The sequence below is a fragment of the Mesoplodon mirus genome (genome assembly GCF_964341445.2).
Source record: "Mesoplodon mirus genome assembly, chromosome: 3".
Lineage (NCBI taxonomy): Eukaryota > Metazoa > Chordata > Mammalia > Artiodactyla > Ziphiidae > Mesoplodon > Mesoplodon mirus.
Genome location: NC_138978.1, coordinates 158361594 through 158384555, shown reverse-complemented (window position 1 = coordinate 158384555; position 22962 = coordinate 158361594). Strand labels below are relative to the sequence as shown.

The 22962-nt window shown below is 35.8% G+C and overlaps 1 protein-coding gene across 2 annotated transcripts in view; it reads right to left on the bottom strand.

Annotated features, from left to right (window-relative positions):
- Positions 1-22962, bottom strand: part of EDEM3 (ER degradation enhancing alpha-mannosidase like protein 3) — a 90847-nt gene that overhangs the window by 31548 nt on the left and 36337 nt on the right. For both annotated transcript variants that reach the window (XM_082616567.1, XM_082616568.1), the window contains exons 10-19: positions 22400-22525; positions 22114-22197; positions 20868-20951; positions 20204-20328; positions 15798-15963; positions 15386-15540; positions 14186-14339; positions 11918-12109; positions 10444-10609; positions 7965-8150 (exon numbers count right to left, since the gene is read on the bottom strand). In XM_082616567.1, coding sequence (XP_082472693.1) covers positions 7965-8150; positions 10444-10609; positions 11918-12109; positions 14186-14339; positions 15386-15540; positions 15798-15963; positions 20204-20328; positions 20868-20951; positions 22114-22197; positions 22400-22525 — 1438 coding nt within the window. The remainder of the gene's footprint in view (positions 1-7964; positions 8151-10443; positions 10610-11917; positions 12110-14185; positions 14340-15385; positions 15541-15797; positions 15964-20203; positions 20329-20867; positions 20952-22113; positions 22198-22399; positions 22526-22962) is intronic.

Below are 22962 nucleotides of genomic sequence, written 5' to 3'. Positions count from 1 at the left end.
GCAGAGGGAGGAACACTCCCAAACTCATTCTACAAGGCCACCATCAACCTGATACCAAAATCAGACAAAGATGTCACAAAGAAAGAAAACTACAGGCCAGTATCTCTGATAAACACAGATGCAAAAATCCTCAACAAAATACTAGCAAACAGAATCCATCAGCACATTAAAATGATCATACACCATTATCAAGTGGGGTTATCCCAGAAATGCAAGGATTCTTAAATATATGCAAATCAATGAACGTGATACACCATATTAACAAACTGAAGAATAAAAACCATATGATCATCTCAAAAGATGCAGAAAAAGCTTTCAACAAAATTCAACACCCATTTATGATAAAAACCCTCCAGAAACTAGGCATAGAGGGGACTTACCTCAACATAATAAAGGCCATATATGACAAACCCACAGCCAACATCATCCTCAATGGTGAAAAACTGAAACCATTTCCACTAAGATCAGGAACAAGACAAGTTTCCTCACTCAGCACTCTTATTCAACATTGTTTTGGAAGTTTTAGCCACAACAGCCAGAGAAGAAAAAGAAATAAAAGGAATCCAAATTGGAAAAGAAAAAGTAAAGCTGTCACTGTTTGCAGATGACATGATACTATACATAGAGAATCCTAAAGATGTTACCAGAAAACTACTAGAGCTAATCAATGAATTTGGTAAAGTAGCAGGATACAAAATTAATGCACAGAAATCTCTTGCATTCCTATACACTAATGATGAAAAATCTGAAAGTGAAATTAAGAAAATACTCCCATTTACCACTACAACAAAAAGAATAAAATACCTAGGAATAAACCTACCTAAGCAGACAAAAGACCTGTATGCAGAAAACTATAAGACACTGATGAAAGAAATTAAAGATGATACAAATAGATGGAGAGATATACCATGTTCTTGGATTGGAAGAATCAACATTGTGAAAATGACTCTACTACCCAAAGCAATCTACAGATTCAATGCAATCCCTATCAAACTACCACTGGCATTTTTCACAGAACTAGAACAAAAAATTTCACAATTTGTATGGAAACACAAAAGACCCCAAATAGCCAAAGTAATCTTGAGAAAGAAAAACGGAGCTGGAGGAATCAGGCTCCCCGACTTCAGAGTATACTACCAAGCTACAGTAATCAAGACAGTATCGTACTGGCACAATAATGGAAATATAGATCAATGAAACAGGATAGAAAGCCCAGAGATAAACCCACACACATATGATTACCTTATTTTTGATAAAGGAGGCAAGAATATAAAATGGAGAAAAGACAGCCTCTTCAATAAGGGGTGCTGGGAAAACTGGTCAACTACATGTAAAAGAATGAAATTAGAACACTCACTAACACCATACACAAAAATAAACTCAAAATGGATTAAAAACCTAAGTGTAAGGCCAGACACTATCAAACTCTTAGAGGAAAACATAGGCAGAACACTCTACGACATAAATCACAGCAAGATCCTTTTTGACCCACCACCTAGAGAAACGGAAATAAAAACAAAAATAAACAAATGGGACGTAATGAAACTTAAATGCTTTTGCACAGCAAAGGAAACCATCAACAAGACCAAAAGACAACCCTCAGAAATGGGAGAAAATATTTGCAAATGAAACAAATGACAAAGGATTAATCTCCAAAATTTACAAGCAGCCCATGAAGCTCAATAGCAAAAAACCAAAAAACCCAATCCAAAAATGGGGAGAAGACCTAGGTAAACATTTCTCCAAAGAAGATATACAGATTGCCGACAAACACATGAAACAATACTCAACATCACTAATCATTAGAGAAATGCAAATCAAAACTACAATGAGGCATCACCTCACACCAGTCAGAATGGCCATCATCAAAAAATCGACAAACAATAAATTCTGGAGAGGGTGTGGAGAAAAGGGAACCCTCTTGCACCGCTGCTGGGAATGTAAATTGATACAGCCACTACAGAGAACAGTATGGAGGTTCCTTAAAAAACTAAAAATAGAACTACCATACGACCCAGCAATCCCACTACTGGGCATATACCCTGAGAAAACCATAATTCCAAAAGGGTCATGTACCACAATGTTCACTGCAGCTCTATTTGCAAAAGCCAGGACATGGAAGCAGTCTAAGTGTCCATTGACAGATGAATGGATAAAGAAGATGTGGCACATATATACAATGGAATATTACTCAGCCATAAAAAGAAACGAAATTGAGTTATTTGTAGTGAGGTGGATGGATCTAGAGTCTGTCATACAGACTGAAGTAAGTCAGAAAGAGAAAAACAAATACTGCATGCTAACACACATATATGGAATCTAAAAAAATAAAAAGGTCATGAAGAACCTAGGGGCAAGACAGGAATAAAGATGCAGACCTACTAGAGAATGGACTTGAGAACATGGGGAGGAGGAAGGATAAGCTGGGACAAAGTAAGAGAGTGGCATGGACATATATACACTACCAAATGTAAAATTGATAGCTAGTGGTAAGCAGCTGCATAGCACAGGGATATCAGCTCAGTGCTTTGTGACCACCTAGAGGGGTGGAATAAGGAAGGTGGGAGAGAGGAAGACGCAAGAGGGAAGAGGTATAGGGATATATGTATAGCTGATTCACTTTGTTATAAAGCAGAAACTAATACACCATTGTAATGCAATTATACTCCAATAAAGATGTTAAGAGAAAAAAGAGATACATGCACCCCAATGTTCATTGCAGCACTATTTAAAATAGCCAAGACATGGAAGCAACCTAAATGTCCATCAACAGATGAATGGATAAAGAAGATGTGGTGTGTGTGTATACACACACACACACAATGGAATATTACTCAGCCATAAAAAAGAATGAAATAATGTCATTTGTAGCAACATGGATGGACCTAGAGATTATCATGCTAAGTGAAGTCAGTCAGAGAGAGAGAAAGACAAATAACATATGATATCACTTAACATGTGGAATCTAAAATACGACACAAATCAACACATCTACAAAACAGAATCAGACTCTCAAACATAGAGAACAGACTTCTGGTTGCCAAGGGAGAGGGGAGGTGGTGGAGGGAAGGACTGAGAGTTTGGGATTAATATATGCAAACTAGTATATATAGGATGGATAAAGAAACAACAAGTTCCTACTGTATAGCACAGGGAACTATATTCAATATCCTCTGATAAACGACATTGGAAAAGGATATATATATATGTATGCATATATATAACTCAATCAGTCTGCTGTACAATGGATACTAACACAACATTGTAAATCAGCTATACTTCAATTTAAAAAAATAACAGTGTAATATAGGAAAAGGAAAGATCAAGTGTATTTTCAGATTGTGTTTTATACTTAAACTCAAAGCAACTCAATTTTTAAAAACACCATCAAGATAATAAAATAATTTGATAAGGAGGGTAAAAATAAGTAGGCAAATACAAATAACCCCAATAAAATACAAATAACACTAATAAAATACAAATAACCCCAATAAAAGTAGAAGCTACAACACAGAATTAAATTTATTAAGAAATCTTATTGCTTAATACTATAAAATCTCAATGAAAACATAAAACAAGATCTGATTCAATTTACAGGTAAGTGTATGTTCCTGGATGGAAAGTCAATATTTAACAAAATTTTCCTGTTTATATGTAAGGTGTGCAATTATATAATTCCAAAATGAATCCCAATTCTACTTCTTTTTCTTTTCTTTTGGAACCAGATAGAATTATTTTTAAATTCCTATGGAAGAGTATACATCACAGAGAAGTCAAGAAATTCTGAAAAGTATTAGTGACAGGAGAGTTGCCTTATCAGATATTAAAATTTATTCAAAATAGCCAACTTTTATTATTGGCACAGGAATAAACAAACAGATTAGTGGAAAAGAAGAGCAAGTCCAAAAACAGATCGAATATATAAGAATATCTGATATATAGCAAAGTGGCAACAATCAGCTAAATAAAAATGGCAGTTGGAGAAGTACAAAAAGGAAGAAAGAATCTACCACACCACTACAAATCTTCATTCTAAGGTGCCTGCTGTCACAGTATGGAGTATCACAGTCCTAAGAGTGTAATGACTACATCATTAAATTCAGGAATGGTGTATCAGAAACACAGGAAGCAAAAAGAAAAAAAAGAACGAAGAAAATCTCAAGATACCAAAAAAAAAAAAAAAGAAAGAAAAGTACTAAGTTTTAATAATGAGAGGACAAAGGAACCTTGGCAAAGACTTCGAGACTGGATGTTCTACAATCATTCGTTCATCCACACAACCAGCATTTACTGAAAGCAAGGAATACAGAGCTGACACACAGGTAAAGAAGTACAATGTAATATAAATGTCAAAGTATCTGTGCAACTATATTAAGAATATGTCCATACATTTTATCTATGAAAATAAGAGAAAAGTTCATAGAAAAGATAGCATTTAAACCTGGTATTTAGAATGACTGAACGTTCTTAAAGAGGAAAAGGTTGTGGGAATGGGATAGGGATTAACAAGGCATTTCCAGAAAGAGGGAAGAGATGTGCAAATGCAAAAGTGCATGAGAAAACACGCGGTGGTTGGAGAAGAGAAGCTGGGGTAGGTAAGTATTGATTCTGCTAATGTTTCAGTTGCCCCTTTCCAGGCAAAGATGCCATCTGTTTGCATACTAGATTTGTCTCCTCGGAATCAAATTCCTTCCAATAGCAATCTAAGTTCTACAGATCAACCAAAGGACAGATTCACTGCAGTCAAGTTCAGTGGAGGATAATCTTAGGAAAAGTAACACTGCCAGACTTAAATCTTGAGCAGTTCAAACCATGAGACCTTTCTTTTATTTCCTGTTTTCTCTGTCTGCCTCTTTACCAGACAGACACAAATAGAGGAGTAGCCCTGAGAATATCTGTCTATACCTCTTAAGGCACTGGAATTCTACACTATAAACTATGACAATGTATTGAAATTTTTAAATGCTGATTTTTTTTCCCCATTGAGAAATACTACTGGGAAAAGTCAATTGAATCTCAATTGTAAACTGTTTCAATTTGGATCTAAGGGTAAACAACACAGTGTCCTTTGTTTGTGGGCACAGGGGGGGAATTATTATTAAGTACCTTTACAAATTCTTGAAATTTTGGAAACAGACACATGACAGACACGATATTAACACTCCTATGGATAACTTAATTTTTAGAAGTGTGACTGGTTTGATCTGAGGAAGCAGCATTTCCACTTGATAAATTACTAATGCTTTATTTCTGAAGAAGAATGTGTAGTAAGTTATCTGGACATTTTTGCTAGCAGATAGGACTGCTGCAGATATTTCTATATTAATAGCTGGGACTTATCAGAATTAGAAGGTGGGAGTGGGGGCTTGTTCTGGGGTTTCTATTTTCTGTCTTAATACGTGGGAAGAATGCCTCAATCAAAACTGTGTGACTTTTTAAGGGAAATATGTATCTGTGGAATGAGATTTTTAGAAAAGCCAATCTGGAGGACATTTTATCATTCAGACTTAAGGCTGCTATTATTTGGTGTACTTATATAATCCCACCTAGTACCCTTGATGGCACAATATGGCCAGATACAGAGCTAGGAGGTTAAAAAAGAGGGGCATGGGGTGCCTTCTTGGTCTTGTTCAGTGTTTTTCAAAGTATAGCTGTGTGCAATTAACTGGGATGCTTGTTCAAAATTTCAGATTCTGATCCCCCACTTTCAGAGTCTGATTCAATACTCTGGAGTAGGACTCAGGAATCTACACTTTTAACTACTACATCAGCTGATTCTGATGCAGAAGAGAAACACTGATGCATGCAGTAATGGCACAGGACAAATTAATGATAACCACTACAGACGTTAACTTAGATTATTTTCCTAAGTGAATAAAACAGTTGATTTAATAAAACTATTATCATTGACTTTAGTTACACTGATAAATATTAACAATTATACTGTAACTCATTGCTGATAGTTAATAATGCCGTACAGCTCTTTAAAAAGCTATACCAAAAGGGCAATTTTTCAAGACTTTTTGTCAAAATATCACTCTATAACAGAAATACAGTTCAAAAAATGGACTATCAAAACTTAAAAAATATATATAATTTAAATAAAGCCCTTTTATTACAAGGTCCTTAAGGGAATACTGTTACGCTGTTCAGACTTTTTTTTTTTTTTAGATAGTAGAACTGATCTTTTTTCATATCTTTTCTCTGGTATAAGAAGCACACGCTCTACCACAATCTCACAGTCCTCACCCCACACACTCCTACACATATACGGGTTTTTTAAACAAGTCGATCTTTTAAATATTTTACACTGCATTCAAATAAAAAGTAATCAAAAATAACACGTGCCATACAACGTCTATGTTAGAGTGACTCTTGCATGGGTATGGACTACTGAATTCACCTATTAGATATTTCATTTATAGATAAATAAATTGATTTATAGATCAATAAAGAATCATTATGGGACAGCTGACTAGACATGAAAATAATCTAATTACTTTAAACCAGATATTATCATGGTAGCCACTGAAACAATATATATATATATATGTGCACACACATGTGTGTATATACATGTATATATACACATACATATATATATATATATATAATTTAAGGCTTATTAAAGATACTTACTACTATTAATAATGTAGCTCGGAATCATTTTACCTTTTAATATTGCTGCTGAAATTCCAATGGTAGCACAAAATAGGGGGGAAAAAAGCAAAGGCATTAAAGAGTTATATGGAATAATATTTTGCCTGTGTTTGATGTGCTTAAATGCATGTATATAGGAAAGAAGATCTGAGTTGGAAAAAAGGGCTCAGAAAAAAAACCAAACAGGCACATAGGCGGATTTAAGAAGATCAGAAATCCTTTCTACTGTTTCTATTTATACATCCTTACATACATCCTACTCACTCCACAGTCCTTAAATAGTTGACATCTGAATGAACCTCAAAGAATAAAGCAATACAAGAAGACAAGACAAAACACTAATCTGGCTAGCACTAGATTATTGCTAAACTTTTTTTTTTTTTATTGTTCCACTTGGAAGATATACTGAATTGAAATAAGTTTCCTGCCTATCTACCAAGCAAACATCCCAACATCAACAACCCTGTACAGATTATACAACTTTATCCATTTAAGGGTGGGTGGGAGGAGTACTGCTCTCTCTATAGGTATCTCCAGTGGATAAGAAAGACTGCTGTTATAAGCAGGATTTCAGTCTGTCTGATGGTTCACTTTCCCTCATTTCTCCTCTCCTCTATTCCTAGATGTGAAACTATGAAAGAATACTAGTTAAGACCTTGCATTTATACAGCAATTTGGGTTTCAAAGAGCTTTCAAGTTACTAACAAACATTTTGGCCTAGAGAGGACTATATCATGAATCAAGGCATGCTATCTTGTTCTTCAGGCATCAGCCATGTGTAACTCTTGTAACTTATAAATATCTATGTGATGAACTTGGATCTCAATGGAAAGAAGCTGCTAGATTTCTATTGCCTTCATCAAGACAGTGGTCATTTGATTACAGGTGGCCTGGTAAAACCCCACTACTATTAGATTGTATACAACACCCTTCTATACAATCTCTTTTTATTCCTTATTAAAAAAATAGAAGATGTAGTATCAGTGAAACTGAATGGTGAACATCTGTGGATATTAAAAACGACTCAGTGTAATCTGTTATATTTTTATCACTGGGCAGAATTATAGCAAAAATTATAAATTACATACAAATATATTATTCTAGAAACATTCTAACTCAGCGAACAAAGCAAAATAAACATTTTACTACCCTTTTTTCCAAAAGAAAAATATATTTTGAAACCATCTTCTAAAAAGTTTACTTCTTTTACCAGTGAACCATAAATAATCTTTTTGTAACTCATTTTTGTTATCAAGTTCGGAAAATTAATGCTAAGCTGAATACAAATGATTTTTTACCCTTACCTCGATCTTTTGCTTTGTCAGAAAGGAGCACCTCCACCTCCTCATATTCCCGGATGGCATCCAATATGATACTTCCTTCTTTACTGAATAAGAACAGCATGGGGATCGTGATGTCATCTGTGTCCTTTCCATCACCTGCCATCTGGAACAGAGGGGCAGTATCACTGCTGCTCCCCTCATTGTCATCTAGCCAGAAAATGAATACAGCAAACATAAAAACGTTCGTCCATTAAAAAGGTCTAGCTACCAATCTCTACTGTTTTTTACCTGTTGACGGCATTAATTTTCTGCATCAAGAACCATAAAAACACTCATACTTTTGGGGCCCACTAATTCTACTCCTAGAAATCTATCTTGAGGAAATAATTCAAAAGAAGCAAAATGATCTATGCCTGAAAAAGTTTACTGGAGTGCTTTTTGTAACTGTCAACAACTGTAAACTATTATAAGTAAATTATAACGAACTACCTGAGGGAACACATAGAAAAACAAAATGTTATTATTACATAAAAAAAGTAGAACACAAAATTCTATGATTATGACTATAAAAATTTCATATGCTGGGGCTTCCCTGGTGGTGCAGTGGTTGAGAGTCCGCCTGCCGATGCAGGGGACACAGGTTGGTGCCGCGGTCCGGGAAGATCCCACGTGCCGCGGAGCGGCTAGGCCCGTGAGCCATGGCCGCTGAGCCTGCGCGTCCGGAGCCTGTGCTCCGCAACGGGAGAGGCCACAAAAGTGACAGGCCCGCGTACCGCAAAAAAAAAAAAAAAAATTCATATGCTTATGAAAAAGCCTAAAAATGGAAAAATTCAAAGGAATTACAATGATAGAACTATGAAATTTTATTGTTGTTTAGGATTTCTTCTAATGGCATTATATTGTTTTACCAAACTACAAATTGACGGTTCTTTTTAATATACTGTTCACAAGGAATAATTATGACTATACTGTTTTTTCCTCTGTAAGTTGAATGAAACACTATTGTTACTTTACGCTAGTTAAATAATAGGAGTACAACTGCTAAACACTGTTTTATTGGTGATGCCAGTTATGTCCAGACCTACTCTTACATGCCAGTCTCCCTGGAGAACCTGCCCATCCCTTCTCAGACAGCTTGCATGGATAGGCCCTTCTAAGTGGAGAATACCATGTAGAACCCATCCCCTTAGCATTAACTGACTAGACAAAGGATGGCTACCTGACCCTCAGTCTCTCTGCTGCTTGTCACTGTTACGACCACTCAACTCCACCACTGTAGCTTGAAAGTGGCTATAGATGACATGGAAACAAACTGACATGCTGTGTTCTAGTAAAACTTTCATTTACAAAAACAGGCAGTGAGCTGAACTTGGCTTGCAGGCTGTAGTTTGCCAACCACTGATTTAAGTTATGAAGCAGAATTTCTCCTAATACTTAGACTAATGAAATTCATGCATTCATTAAATCAACACTGGCGTGCTGATATGAGATAAGCAAAAGGCATAGTAAATAATTTTTCAGTGAAATAAATCCTACTGTTTTATTTTAAATCTCTTAATGTTTATTTACCCTGAGTTCAAAAAGGAAATCTATCCTAATTAAAAAGAATAAATTCAAAATGGAGTTCCCCTGTGAGACAATCTATACAGAAGAACTAACTTCACAAATAGGATGTGACCTCAGGTTTTCCAGTTCTTTCTGAATGTAAACTCATATTTACTTAAAGCATAGAAAAATTTATATTTTCCCTGATAGTCATGCCCTGCTTGTCACGGTATCAGTGATTTTTTGTGGAAAATGAAAAGGCAAACACACTGGTTGAAACACATGCGTAAAATGATTTGAAGTTTATAATTTCAGTGGAAAAAGACCCAAGGAGATAAAAACTTGCCAGCAACTAGTGCTTATACCCATGATATGTCAGTTATTTTAGGAAATTTTATATATATTATCTTCAAACCTTACAACCACCTAAAAGATATTTACTACCATTTTCACTGGAGCTAAAAAATATGCTATGGAATAAACAGATAAAGAAACTAAAGCTGGGCCAAGGTTACACCATGATTTTGTGGCAGAGCCAGGAACTACAACCCCACGTGTCTGAATCCAAAGCCGGCACCTATGTGGAGTAATGGATACTTTCAGTGATTCCCCACTGGAGGTGGCAGGGTGTAATTCTTGCTCCTAGGGGGCTTAGGATCTCGTGGGCCCATTTTTTTATCCATGGTATTGGGTGTTTTTAGCACTCACTCCTACTGCACCTTCACACCGGACCCCAAGTACTTTTATTGGCATTAATATATAGAAACCCAAATCTAGACTTTCAAACAAGATATGAGATATATACACATTCTTAAGAGAGTCATTGGATTACCTATCCAGTATGCCAGCTAGTGAAGTAAAAATAATGACAAACTCTGATAAAAGTTTGGAAAATGAAAGGAAAAATCCTAAAAATTATGTCTTAGTCAACACAATGACATGGAGGCTTACTTACCAATAACAATGCCACCAATGGCTCCAGCATTCTGGATGTTGCGTGCCTTTTCTGCAAACATGCACTGTCCTCTTTGTATCAAAGCAATCTTTCCCATCACTGCCTCAGGGTTAGTAAGCTCTGAACAACCATTGTACGGTTTACTGCTTGCAACAAATCCTCTTGTCTGGCAGAAATAAAAGTAACTTAAGTAATCTTTTATCTTCTCCAATCACTACCTAGTCATTAAAATTCAGTATCTAGAGCTTTAAGTAGACCTCACTTCTTTTCTAATGATAACATATACAATATATATTTAGCATACATTTTCATTTCGAACATTTTGCATATTATAGTACCCAACCAATATTTCTACTGTGCTTTGCAGTTTATGAGGCATTTTTATGTAAATTACTAAACCAAATCTTTATAATGACTCTGAGTGAAGTAATACAGATAATATTTCCATTTTACGTATGGGAAAACTGAGATTCAGTTTACATAATTTGCTCAAAGTCACGATGTTAGTAAGTGGTAAAGTTGGAACCTCAGGCTGACTCACTACGTACCCATACCTACACTTACAAGAAGCTGGGAACCATTTTTAAACCATCACTGGTAACAGGAAAAATTTTTCAAAGAGGGGAAAATGGATTTGGTCTACATGAATCTGCAAGCAGTTCTTCTTCCTAGAAAAATTAAATCCACCAGAGAGCTGATATTAAAGATGTGAGTGTAAAGATGTTTTAAGATCCTTCTCTCTCTTAGAAGGTAAACTCCATGAGGGCATAAATCTTCACTGGTTTTTGTAAACTTGATACTTAGCAAATATCTAAAATACTGCCCAGAATAAGAGTTATTGAATAAATGAATCAACTATAAACCTACATAGCCTTAAAATATACACTAGAAAAAGTTTAAATTGGGGATAATAGAGTTCAAAGACCACGGGCTTTAGATGATCAGAATACTTGGGTTCTGGTCTAGTGGCTATAGCTTTGCTACCAGTTAGTCACATAGTTGAACCTGTGAACTTTGTTCCCTACAGTAAAACTAATAGGATAGACTAGCTTAATGGCCTTCCAAATTTGCTCAGTGGAACCTCAGTGTCTGATGCTCTCCACAGCCACTTGTCCAGAGCACCTCTGCTTTAGCTGTTCCCTACATAAAGCCTCTGAATTAGATTTTTGTTCAAAGAAAGGTTTCAGTAGTTAAAAAGTTTGAAAACCATTTTTAGATAAGTTAAAGGCATTGAATTGGCGAACAATATCTGAACATTTTAAGTAAAATTCTATAACCATACTGCATACATAAATTAAGACTTAATATTTTCAAGATATGCTTTTAATTTTAATCTACTTTAATCTGGGAGATTAAATATTTAGGTGTTTTAAATAAGTTAAAACTACTAAAGTAAAAAAGAGACTAAGAAATTAGACAATACTTAAATAATATTTGAGTTCAATTTCAACAAGCATATTATAGGTGTACATACCTCTTTATGTTTAGACAGATCTAGCCCAAACTGAGCTGGACCAGCAGTTAATACCACCCGGCCAAAAAATGGGTGAGAAACAATTTGTACAGCTCGTGGAGGTAGCTGCTGCTCTTTTTGTTGTTGACTTGACAATTCAATCATCTCCTGCATAAACCTCAACCCATCTTCCGCGTCAATTGAACTAGCAGCCTAGGAAAGAAACAAATTAATTTTATCCTTTCTTTCTGGAAACTTTCAACTTTTTGATTTCTTAAATACTACTGCACTATAGTTTTCTACTCTAAAATTTCTCCTATCAGTTTTAGTCTCTACCAAATATTAATGGCCTTATTTGTTCTCAAAGATATTACTTCTGGAAATATTTTCTGAATATAACATCTGTAATTTTTATTAATGTCTCTTTCACTGTCCTATAAACCACTTTTGATACAAATTGAGAAGTGCACTTCCACTAAATGCTCACTTTGCTTGTTGTCTCCTCTGGTTGCCCTTTTAAGAAATAAACCTCATAACTGATCCATATTCCCCTTCTTCTTCGAAATTATGAACCAACAACCAGATTAAATTCAAAACGTAAGTATCAGGCACCTATTACATCCCAGCACTTGCCTAGGCACTAGGGACATAATCTTTTACTTTAAGAAGTTTGTATCTAGAGGAGAGAGACACGTAAAATTAGATATGATAAAATTTCTCAAGTGGGAAAGTGGACTAGTAACACAGACAAAGGACGGACTGATTCCGTCAGTTTGTATCTGGGAAATATTTGGAATCATTCAAACTGAGTCTTAATAGAGGAAAAGTTGAAGAGTGCCTGACTACAGGAGGAAAAGGATGAATTCCTAACACCTTATAGGAAAAGTCAATGGAACCTGACAAGGGATAGAGGATAGAGGAGAACGGAAAGGAGCTGGGAGAAAGAAATGCAAGCCCATCCTGAGATTTCTAGTTTTGGTGCCTTAGAGAATGATGATAGGGTTGACTGAGATGGAGAACGAAAGGGCAGAGAGACAGACTGTAGTGGGAGGAGGGAGAGAGAATTAATTCAGGTTTGGACAGATTGAGATTGAGATGCAGAAATGTACGACAGGTAGATCATAGCTGGGTTTAAAAAGTAAAGTTGGGTTTAAGAAGTAAAGTAAAATCAGGATTACACACATGTATCACGTGAACAAAGATGACAGCAGAGCTTGTAGAAATAGATGACACTATTGAAGAAGAGTATAGTAAGAAAAACATACGACCCAGATTCTTTGGTAGTGCCTACACTGAGTCGTGCCAAGAAGAGCTGCAAAGGAATCTACAAAATATTGCACAGAGTATTTGGAAAGGTGCTGCTGGAATGCCCTGGAAGCCAAGAAAGGGGTAGGTTTTAAAAAGAGGCCAGCCAATAGTTACATAAAAGTTCAATCAGAGGAGGACTAAGGGGCTACTGGTTGGCAATTATGTCACTGGTGACCCATGTGAAAGCAATGTCATCAGGGATGTCATTCCCACCGCTGGGGAGTGAGGATGAGTGAAACGTAAGGAAGCAGACAGAAGTCTCGTTAGGAAAGGAGGGATGATGTGGCAAGAATAGGGATGAGACAGAAACCTGAGGGGAAGGCAAGGTGAGGGGAAGGCAAGGTGGTGGGAAGGCTGAATCCGAGATTATGGGGTATCTGAATATGGTTCTACTAGGTTGAAATTATTTCTCAAACTGTAGTTTACTCAGAATTAATGCAGTAATAAGGTGGATAACTTAAAGCCCTCGGGCTTCTAAACCTTTTTTTTTATGAAAGCTTTTAAAGCAAAAATCAATAAAAATTTCCCAAAGAGGTATGTTATGTTTTCTAGGCATAGATAAATAAATGCACATTTTGATTTCTATAATGGATAAAGTATTTAAATTCAGCTCTTTGGAAACTAAAATAGTGTAAAATAGAGATATAAATATTAAAATGAATTATTAGCTTTTAAGATTATGTTCTAAATAAAATAGTGGAAAGACAAGGGACTGAGAAACAGAAAACTTAGATCTGAGTCCTATATTTGACCATATGAACGTAAGCAAATTACTCAACCTATTTGTGACTTGATTGATTTATACTACAAAGGGGTTGAATCAGATGGCTTTCCAAAATACTTCCAAGTCCTAAAATTCTGACACTCTGACTTTAAACCACACGCTGAAGGTTTTTAAAAAGCCAAAGGTCATTATCTTATTAAAGCTACTGAGACCAAAGAGTACAGAGATGGTAGCTAATTAGTACAGCAATGTCTTACTTGGATTGCATGTTGAACCAACTGGACTCTCCCATCTTTGAGGTGAATCAAACTCACCCCCATCTTCTTCAAGATTTCTAAATGCTCAGGGTTAGTGGCCATGAAATCTCTGGCTCTCAGAGGGGGTTTAGCTCCACTCCTGAAACTCTCCTCTCTGTTAAAAGTAATTATAGGCAAGGCTTAAAAAAACCCACACGTCAGAATTGGGGAAAAAAGCATAAGGCAAACAAATTGCTAGTTTTAAACTAGTGAAAAATGGAATAACTAGAAAGAGTTACTTACCTACATATAACTTAGGTTTTTAATAAGTGGTATAGCTTTCAAATATATTTTACAGTTACAAAAGCTTGTATATTATCTATAAGGCAGTATTAATCAACAGCATTACAATTATTTGAAGGTACACAATAGGTTGGCTTAGAGATTTATTACTATTTATTTCCCCCTCAAAAAACAGATGTTTCTCTCAATATTTTAAAAGCAAAACAATACTTATATCAGTGAATGATAACATTCACTTAAGAAAAATAATTTTTTAAAATTTCCTAGTAATGGTTTTTCTAATGTAACTATTTGGAAGAAAATGCACTCATTAAGGCAAAAAGTTTTATTCAACAACCAAGAATAAGTACCTCATCAAAAAAATCAAATCAAAACACTGTTATTTTTCCTATACAGAAACTACAGACAAAAGGAAAAATATTTTCTACATATACAAAACGTGGAAATATTTGATGAAACTGTTGTGTAAAAATGTGCTCTGGACCTAGAGGGGTGGGATAGGAAGGATGGGAGGGAGATGCAAGAAGGAGGAGATATGGGGATATATGTATATGTATAGCTGATTCACTTTGTTATAAAGCAGAAACTAGCACACCATTGTAAAGCAATTATCCTCCAATAAAGATGTTAAAAAAAAATGTGCTGTGGAAGTTACAAACTATCATATGCTGCCATTATTACTTGGTTCATTAAACAAAAGATACACAGAAAATTTCCATAATAATAAAGACATTACTGCAGAATAAACTTTGCTATCTAACTTTACTCACCAATTTTTAATTTTAATCAGTGATAAGTACATACTCAATATTTTTGATCTAAATGGATGTCTTCTTGGCTGTTATATGTTCCTTACGTTCTCTGTCATTTACTAAGAATTAATTTTGATATTAACAAATATAAAATAAGACATCTTACACTCTGATGATGCCTCTAGGACAGCTCTTGTCCACCACATTTTTCAAGGGTTCACGAATGCTCTGAGCATACAATGGGTCATTAGGGAAGAGAATCTGAGTGTTTGGACAAGTCCAATCAAAATTACTGTCATCCAGTTCTGTATATTCTGAAGTCTAAAAATATAAAAGAATGTTATGTAAATAAAAATAGTTACTTTACTTTATCATTTGTTCAAAGGAAACATTAAGCAAAATGTAAGTATACATAGGATGTAATAAAAGAAAACAAAATAAGAAACATCAAGGGTACTTCTCCTACCACACTATATTTATAGAATTCTAGTCATGGATTACTTTTTCCTTGGAAAAACAAAACAAACACATAGGAGTAAAAAAGAGAGTAAGACATTTAGTTCAAAAACATAACCTACTGTGTTCTTCTTAGAGATTCTTTGATTTGTAGTAGAGAGCCAAAGAGGTAACAGATGAGCTTCTGTTGTAAAAATGTAATCTTCTATGTCAAAAATAACGTCTTCTTTATCCGCGAATAACAGGTAAAGATATTTAAACATTTCGGCCAAGAAGAAGGAATCCATTCTAAAATAAAAGGTTACAAATAAATCTAAGAACATAAAAATATCCAAATGCCAACTATCTGAAAGCCACAGAATCAAGGTCAATAAGCCTGTCTACACCAGTACAGACATCCAAAGAACTATAGAATGTATCTATCCCCTGGTGGTAATAGCCTTGACTCCAAGCATATTCCAAGGAAATGAAAAAGACCAGAAGGGCTGCCTACCACACAGGTACACTAAATCTTGTCAATACTGCAGACAAGGTTTTTCTATGGGCCTTCTGAGGGAGTTTTCCACTTCTTCTACAGGGAACCAACAGCAGGGAGGTAATGCAGATGACCTTTACTACTGAGGACCATATAAGAATCTTCAATTAATATTAATTGAACTGGATAAAGTAATACAATTTTAATGCAGCCATTTAAGTGATAATCAAGAAGGTTTTTAAAGTAATCATTTACAAAAAGTTACATGAAAAAAGTACAACACAAAAATCACATGGACTGGGCTTCCCTGGTGGCGCAGTGGTTGAGAGTCCGCCTGCCGATGCGGGGGGCGCGGGTTCGTGCCCCGGTCCGGGAGGGTCCCGCATGCCGTGGAGCGGCTGGGCCCGTGAGCCATGGCCGCTGAGCCTGCGCGTCCGGAGCCTGTGCTCCGCGGCGGGAGAGGCCACAGCAGTGAGAGGCCCGCGTACCGGAAAAAAAAAAAAAAAAAAAAAAAAAAAAAAAAAATCACATGGACTATGATGTTAACTTTGTAAACATTTAAATACCTGCCAAGTGTGACTTTACAAATGATTTAATGTTATAACGTTTTAATAAACATTTTAAAGGAAAGCTTTTATAAAAAGTGGTAGGAAAAGAGCACAGTCATTAGATGGAGTTACAATAACAAGGAATTTAATTATATGTGCTACTTCCCAAAGCATCCTAGCTTTTAGTAGTTACTAGACAGGCTGCATAGTTTCGTAACTGGCCAAGCACAATTCTTGGCACATAGCAGGCACTCAATAAATGTTTGTGAATGCAAGTTTAAACAGCATTACTAAAGAATGAACTGGAGAGGCAGCTGGACATAGCGGTAAAGAGCTGGGGCTTTGGAAATAGAAAAGAACTTCTGATGACGAGCTATGTGACCAAAGGGATATTATATAAGGACTCTGACTTCAGTTTATTTTGAAAGGACATGATGACAATACATGCCTAACAGTGGTGCAAAGACTAAATGACATACTATATGTCAACTATTTAGCATAGCACCCGGCATGCGTATGAGCTCAAAAATAGAGCTATCATTATTTTTCCCAGACATAAATGATGTTTTATTTTGGAACAACTGTAATGTTTCAAAACTTCTTTGAACTTTTTGGATGTTAATCATTTTATAACAGATAAAATACTTCCCTGTCAATCTGCAATACACTTACGGTAATTTAACTTTTTCTGGAGGACTGACAGTTATGACCGTAAGAAAATGTTAGCTTAAGAACTGTAAACTGATGTGCAAGATTTTGATTTTTGGCAAAATTCCACAAGTGGTTACAAAACAGATGATTTGTAAATGCTTAGAAAAGACTAGAGACGTGGTAAGATCACTGCAGTATGAGTTGGGTAAAGCTAGCAAGTGTGGGTATCGTATCACATAATCTATTTTGTACTTTAAAACCATAAATATGTACACAAATGCAAACACACAGGCATGAAAAACGTCTGGAAGACTGTTTCTAAAACTGCCAACAGTGATTATCTTAGGATGGCAAGTGGGGAAAGTACTGTAGGGAAGATTTTCATATTTTTTTTGCCGTTTACATTCTTTAACTGATCATTTATTATAAGAAAAACACAGATATTTCTTTTTTGAAAACTGTGGGGGCGGGGGCAGGGAATGGAGACACTGGCGAGCCAGACACCACCACTGGTAGCTCCGTAGGGGAACAAGCAACCAAATGCAAAGAGCATTACATGGAAAACTTTAAGGCATAAGTATCTACACCCCAGATCCCTGAAAACAGTAATTTAGCTAATACATTAGATGACTGAGATGAAATTTAAGCCTTCTTTTTGGTCTAGAAACGCACACACACACTAATAAAAACCCAACAAAATGAAATTTTGCTGGGATGAGTATCAAGTGCTAAGTTTGCACTTTTAAAAAATAAATCAGTTTCTTAAGAGCAGGGTAGAGAACACCCATTTGTCAGCAAGTCATTGTCAAGTATCTGAGGTCAACCGGCCACAAGTTCACTGTGTTAAACGTAAGAAACCTGCTAAAGCACATCCAAGAATGTGGTAGGACAAGGATTAGGAGTTCTCAACCTTTTGTTGGGCCAAATGCACGCGAGGGACGCAACACTACCACGAGGAACAGTGAGCAGGCCAAGCAGTGATCCTCAAGTGGAGAGAGGGTGTAAGCCCACCAGCCCCTCAGAAGATGACCCATCTTGCGCCTGGACCCAGACGGCAACAGCGCTCCTGCACCACGTGCACCTCGGGCATCGTTAACTCTGGACGTGATGCTTCAAGGGGCACTCCGCACACTGGACTGCGCAACCAGAGTGCGGCACAGGCGGCCGTCAGAGATGCAGAAACAGCGCCTTGGGAGGGACACTCAGCAGGAGGAAGAGGAAGGACGCTGAATTTAGAAACACGGAACTCTCTGAACAGAGCACATCATGTCTTCCTCTGTAATTCCTCCACCTGCTACGTTTCCTTCTGCTCTAGCGCTCATCATGTGGCTCTAATTACTTCTTTACATACCTATCCTCTTCACTGACCGTAAGTCATAGGCGGGCAGGGACTGATGCTAATTTATCTTTTTATCCTCTTACCCAAATGCAGCGTCTCGAGCACAGCAGGTGATTAATTAGTGTTCCTTGAATGAGCTGCCAGTAGAGCATAGCCTATCTGCCTTGATTAGAATTAACCTTACTGTGTGACCTCAGGCAAGCTCCCCATCTCCCTGTGCCTTGGTTTCTTCATCTATAAAATGAAGATCATAATAGAAATTATACTTCAGAGGGTGGCTGTAAAGGATCAAATGAATTAAACATAGAAAGTGCTTAATTAGAAGAGTGCCTGAAATGTAGGAAGCAGCCAATAAATGTTACAGATAAATACAAAAGCTATCTGCTCTCATTTCTTGCTGTTTTCTGTGTGTCTGCTTCCAGAAACCTATCCATTTCTCATCAGCTGTGGTCAGGGAAGGCGGTCCCAAGCCTAATTAACTATTATCTAAATGCTCCGAGAGAAGGACTGAGGGTCAATTCTGTGAGTAGATAATGAGTGTTGTATTTCACCTGTCCCTAGTTCCTCTGCCGGAAACTCCTTTTACTACTTTCCTTTTTCTAGTTTTCTAGTCCTGATCCTTCAGGACACAGGACGCTCACGTGACTGTCATATCCCTATCTGCATTTCACGTCTCTTTAGTATGTTTCATAGCACATATACAATGCTTTAAAGCCTGTTTATCTGCCTGTCCCAGTGATTCAATGATAGAAAAGACATGTCTTCTTATCTTTAATCTTCAAAACCTAGTATAACTCTGGCACATAAGACACCTCAGTAAATATCTGTGGAATGAACACTTGCTAACCGAATGAACAAACAAACTTTAGTGTTCATTTAGAAATGTGTTGCTATGTTCTGGACAGTTAAAATAACAGAATCAAATGATCTCAGAATAACTGGAATGTTAGTGAATATCATATTAACCAAAGGGTGCTTTTCATATCTTGAATACTCCATGTCAACTACATCTATCCAGTATCCAATGAAATAGAAACTGCCAATGGTCCTCCCCAGCTCTCCAAATCAGCAACAGAATAAGAATATACACATTAACCACGATATTGCTTTTGAGGAATTCTTGACTGAACAGGAATCATAATCCAGATCATTAGTCATCATCTTGATAATTTCTAACATTTTACATAATATAAAAAACTATTAACAAAGAAGAAAACCCCAACTTTCCTAATACTCCAAAGACCAAGGTTCTGATGTTTAACAATCATTTATTCATCTATTTAAATATCATTTGAGCACCAACTGTATGCCAGGCACTATGGTAAAAACACAGACTTTTCAAACAATTTAAAATAAGCCTATTCAGGAGAGTTTAAAAAATAAGCACAATGAACTAAGGTTTGCATCTTTAAATACCCTTTGTAAAAGCATTAAGCTGATGTGAAATCTGACTAATAATATTCTGTGTTGTTTCAGAGTTACCCTGAGGAAAGGGGAGGTTAGGAATTGTTTTACCTGTCCTCATGACTTCCAGTACGAACATCCTTCATGGCAGCAAATCCACAAGGCACTCTAGCATATTTATTTAAATTTTCAATAAGTGTTTTCCCTACTTCAAGGTAGTAAGGATCTCCTGTAGCCTATTAAAAAGGAAAATATATGTGTACATATACATAGCTTAATAGTACCATATAACCATTTATTTATCAAATATTTATTGAGTACCTACTAGGTGCCAGGCATTATATCAGGCACTAGAATACATGTTACACAGAACCTAGTTCTGAAAGTAAGCCATGGATCTGCTTTATGAATTTCTTAAATACACAACTGGAAAGCTGCACAACTGTACATCTTAGGCTTTGGATGAAATTTCTAATGCCCAGAAAGGTTGCCTGATTAAAGGAAGGCAAGAGACATGCTTTAGAAAGCAGCTCTAGAATATAAAATTTCTCTTTAAAGAAATGGTTCGCAAGTATCTTGAAAAGGCATAAAACTTAGATGTCAATTCTTGCATCTTTCAATAACTCTATGAACTAGGTGAATAAGAACAATGATATATCCAACCATTATAACATTAAACAAGAACTTTGAAAAGCTGATACTATTACTATAAGATAGTGAGTTAGCCAACAGAGAACAGGAGCTAAATAGCAAAAAGAGAGTTAAATTAGCTTACTTTATACAAGAAGTAAGTACTTTCTGCAAATTCTGGCCTTAAAGGATGTTGAGCCCAATGCACCCTGAAATCTGTGGTAAATGCCTAGACAAAACAACACACAAATAGACATAAAAATGTGATTTAAAAAAAATAAGTAGTTCTAGAATATATAGTAGTATGTAAATTAGATCACAAACAAGAAAAAATAGTTAAAATATTGATAACAATTTTCATCTATAAAATGAAAATTATCACTGCTTAAAATCACAATTCATCTTTGTGAAGGCTGTTATTTTTACCAATTAAATGGAATTCCTTTTTTAATTGATCACTTTGGCTATTAGGAAGCTTAGGAAAAGCTATGGCCTCAGTAATGCCACTACACAGGTCCTCATTGTCTGCGTAATTGTGTTCTCTTCTTTTTTCTTATCTCCACTTTTTTTCTCTTAATTATTAAGTCTCTCACTCTCCTATTTCTATTTTAGCATATGCTCTCTTTTTTATGAGTCTCAAATCCTCTGTGGCTTGAAACAAACACTTTAGGAAGCCTTCTAAATTGGTGAGATGCTTAGATACCTCACAGAGGGTAGTCAATAAGTAGGGATAGAACAAGGCCATACACAAATTTGGAAATTTTTAATGGTACATTTCTGGAAAGCCAAAAGGTATGCTATTAAAATCTTATGGTATCAAGCTAGCAAGAATACTTATTACTAACATATAAAAACCAGGGAGAATAATTCTTAAGCAGCGTGAAGAACAGCTAACATTTCCAAATTTCCAGGGAGCATGTGTGATCAGCAAGAGTATGTTCAATGTATATTGTTTTCATAAAATAAGCTTTATAATAATAAATAAATAAACATATATTTATAAATAAATAAATAAATAAATAAATAAAATAAAATAAAATAAGAAAATAAAAAGTACAAAAGTCTCCCTAGCTGGTGGGTAAGTGGAAAAGTTAGAATGAGACACTATGCAATGGCATGGATTAGAAAAGGTTGAGAAATGCCAATTTGGGATTTTTTTTAACATTAAGTTAGTAAACTATCAGCATTATCCTAAACTAGACTTCTCTTAATACATGAGGAAAAGGAAAAACATATAGAACACTGTGTAAACCAAAAATATATTAATTAAATAAACTATTTAACCAGGAAAAATGAAAAAGAACAAACCAACCTTGAAGATGGCATTTTCTACCTTTAAATTAGCCATCTATAGTATATGTAAATTAGAATTCCAAAGATGATTTGCTTACCTCTGGTAGAAAATTGTGTTTTTTAATCACCTGATATAACATTTCATGAGTTTCAATAGCAGGTCTAATATCCCCCTTTAAGACCTAGAAACCAACAATAACAACAAAATTATCCAGTAAAATATGAGTTGACTTTATCTATAATCATTATATAAACAGAAAAATGTAGATTAATACAATTTTGAAGTGTGACTCTGTTTTCGTAATTCAATTTTAGAGATCACAAATGCACTTAATTATAATCATTTTACTTTAATATTAAGAGAATTAAAAGAGGTTTTTTTACCTGCAAACCTGGAAAAAAGGCAAGCAAAGCATCCATCCAAGTCCGAGCATTCAGCATTGGCTTATGGATATGCACATCAAGTAGAAGAGGTGGCTGGCTTATGTACCTCATTATGGCATCGTAATGCTAAAAAAGATCACAATATGTGTTCATGAAAGTAGATGAAAAATGCTGTACTATTTTAAACACAGCATATCATTAAATATGTGAAGAAATGAAACCCGAATTTACATATAAATAAATTTACTAAGTAACTGTTAATTAACTATGGAAATAGTTAAATTCCTTTAGATGGAAATCTTTGTAAAATATATTATATATACTCCCCTGTGGTTTTTTTTTTATTTTTTTTGGTATGCGGGCCTCTCACTGTTGTGGCCTCTCCCATTGCGGAACACAGGCTCCGGACGCGCAGGCTCAGCAGCCATGGCTTACGGGCCTAGCTGCTCCGTGGCATATGGGATCTTCCCAGACTGGGGCACGAACCCGTATCCCCTGCATCGGCAGGCGGACTCTCAACCACTGCGCCACCAGGGAAGCCCTCCCCTGTGTTCTTAAACTCT